Source organism: Cherax quadricarinatus, unplaced genomic scaffold (assembly GCF_038502225.1).
Source record: "Cherax quadricarinatus isolate ZL_2023a unplaced genomic scaffold, ASM3850222v1 Contig1387, whole genome shotgun sequence".
NCBI classification, from domain to species: Eukaryota; Metazoa; Arthropoda; class Malacostraca; order Decapoda; family Parastacidae; genus Cherax; species Cherax quadricarinatus.
In genome coordinates this window covers 90,001-92,594 of record NW_027196413.1, presented here as the reverse complement: position 1 = coordinate 92,594, position 2,594 = coordinate 90,001, and the positions used below count along the sequence as shown (strand labels likewise).

The window sequence follows — 2,594 nt, the reverse complement described above, 5'->3', positions numbered from 1 at the left end:
CCTGTTTCCTGACAAACCTGACCTGACCTTATCTATTATGATGTGAGCAACTCTACACAACTCTACACAACTCTACACAACTCTACACAACTCTACACAACACATTCATCACCTAGCTCCTCACTCCAGCTTGTGCGCCACCTCAACCTCCCCACTGTATTTACTCTGATATTTTTTATTATTGGACTGATAAAGTTTCCTGGTGGGCGAAACGTCTCCTTAATAAATGTATCGCATATGTGTCTTGCTTATATGTTACTGTTACTCATCATTTGGAACGTTTTAACGCTGTATCTCCGTGATACAGCGTTATCATGCTTGTAATTCTAAATATCAATATTCCAACGCCTGTCTCTGTACCACAATGTTTCAACGCCTGTGTCTATGTACCACAATGTTTCAACGCCTGTGTCTATGTACCACAATGTTTCAACGCCTGTGTCTATGTACCACAATGTTTCAACGCCTGTGTCTATGTACCACAATGTTTCAACGCCTGTGTCTCTGTACCACAATGTTTCAACGCCTGTGTCTCTGTACCACAGTGTTTCAACGCCTGTGTCTCTGTACCACAATGTTTCAACGCCTGTGTCTATGTACCACAATGTTTCAACGCCTGTGTCTCTGTACCACAGTGTTTCAACGCCTGTGTCTCTGTATCACAATGTTTGAATGCCTGTGTCTCTGTACCACAGTGTTTCAACGCCTGTATCTCTGTACCACAATGTTTCAACGCCTGTGTCTCTGTACCACAGTGTTTCAACGCCTGTGTCTCTGTATCACAATGTTTCAACGCCTGTGTCTCTGTACCACAGTGTTTCAACGCCTGTATCTCTGTACCACAGTGTTTCAACGCCTGTATCTCTGTACCACAGTGTTTCAACGCCTGTATCTCTGTACCACAGTGTTTCAACGCCTGTATCTCTGTACCACAGTGTTTCAACGCCTGTATCTCTGTACCACAGTGTTTCAACGCCTGTATCTCTGTACCACAGTGTTTCAACGCCTGTGTCTCTGTACCACAATGCTTCAACGCCTGTATCTCTGTACCACAGTGTTTCAACGCCTGTGTCTCTGTACCTCAATGTTTCAACGCCTGTATCTTTGTTTCAGCGCCGGTGACGGGGACTCTGTGTCGACGCTTCACCTCCAGGAAAGTGTCCTTCGTGGGAGGCTTCCTATGCTTCCTGGGGATGATGCTGGGCTCTCTGGCCAGCAGTATGACCCAGCTCATACTCTCCGTCGGCCTCCTCACCGGTAAGTCTTCAACCAGTACCACCACAACACCGGTAACCGGGTACTGGGTGCTTCTAGCCTGGATACATAGGGCTCACTACCCACAATGCTCAACACACGTTATATATGTATACAAAGTGTAGATTTTTTTTACTTTGGTTAATTAGACACTTGTGCGACACTTGCGTAACTTGACTGTGGAAACGTTTGTCCAACCGCTGCCTTCTTCAGTCCAATATAGAGAAGAATTCTTGAAGATCAGAAGGAGTTTGAGTTAATTAGTCAGACTGATTACCTCAAACAAGTGTCTAATTCATCAGTCTGTTGGTTCTCAGAATCAGTTGTTGTCTACATTTCTCAACTCTGAGTCAAATTAACATCTTGACAAAACTTATGTTTAATGACAGTTTGAAAAGTGATGTAGTGTTGTTTCACTTAATATTTGACCAGAGTGATATTGTTCGGCAGTCAGTGGTTTGTAGCACCTTATGTATATATTGCTCACCTGTGTCTGACAACACTCACTTCTACTACTACTACTACTGTTGCTATTACTACTACTGTTGCTATTACTACTACTACTAATATTGTTGCTATTATTACTACTACTACTACTACTGTTGCTATTATTACTACTACTACTACTGTTGCTATTACTACTACTACTACTGTTGCTATTACTACTACTACTACTACTGTTGCTATTACTACTACTACTACTACTGTTGCTATTACTACTACTACTACTACTGTTGCTATTACTACTACTACTACTACTGTTGCTATTACTACTACTACTACTACTGTTGCTATTATTACTACTACTACTACTGTTGCTATTACTACTACTACTGTTGCTATTACTACTACTACTACTACTGTTGCTATTACTACTACTACTGCTGCTACTACTACTACTACTACTACTACTACTACTGTTGCTACTACTACTACTACTACTACTGTTGCTATTACTACTACTACTGTTGCTATTACTACTACTACTACTACTGTTGCTACTACTACTACTACTACTACTGTTGCTATTACTACTACTACTGTTGCTATTACTACTACTACTACTACTGTTGCTATTACTACTACTACTACTACTGTTGCTATTACTAATACTGCTATTACTACCACTACTGCTGCTATTACTACCACTACTGCTGCTGCTATTACTACTACTACTGTTGCTATTACTACTACTACTGTTGCTATTACTACTACTACTACTACTGTTGCTATTATTACTACTACTACTACTGTTGCTATTACTACTACTACTACTACTGTTGCTATTACTACTACTACTGTTGCTATTACTACTACTACTACTACTGTTGCTATTACTA

At 40.7% G+C, this 2,594-nt stretch overlaps 1 protein-coding gene across 1 annotated transcript in view; it reads left to right on the top strand.

Moving 5' to 3' along the window:
- Window positions 1-1,113: 1,113 nt before the first annotated feature.
- The window catches only part of LOC128695230 (monocarboxylate transporter 9), a gene marked incomplete at its 5' end in the record, with an annotated part of 45,438 nt that continues 43,957 nt past the window's right edge, over window positions 1,114-2,594 (top strand). The window contains 1 exon segment of the mRNA XM_070080972.1: window positions 1,114-1,257. Coding sequence (XP_069937073.1) covers window positions 1,114-1,257 — 144 coding nt within the window.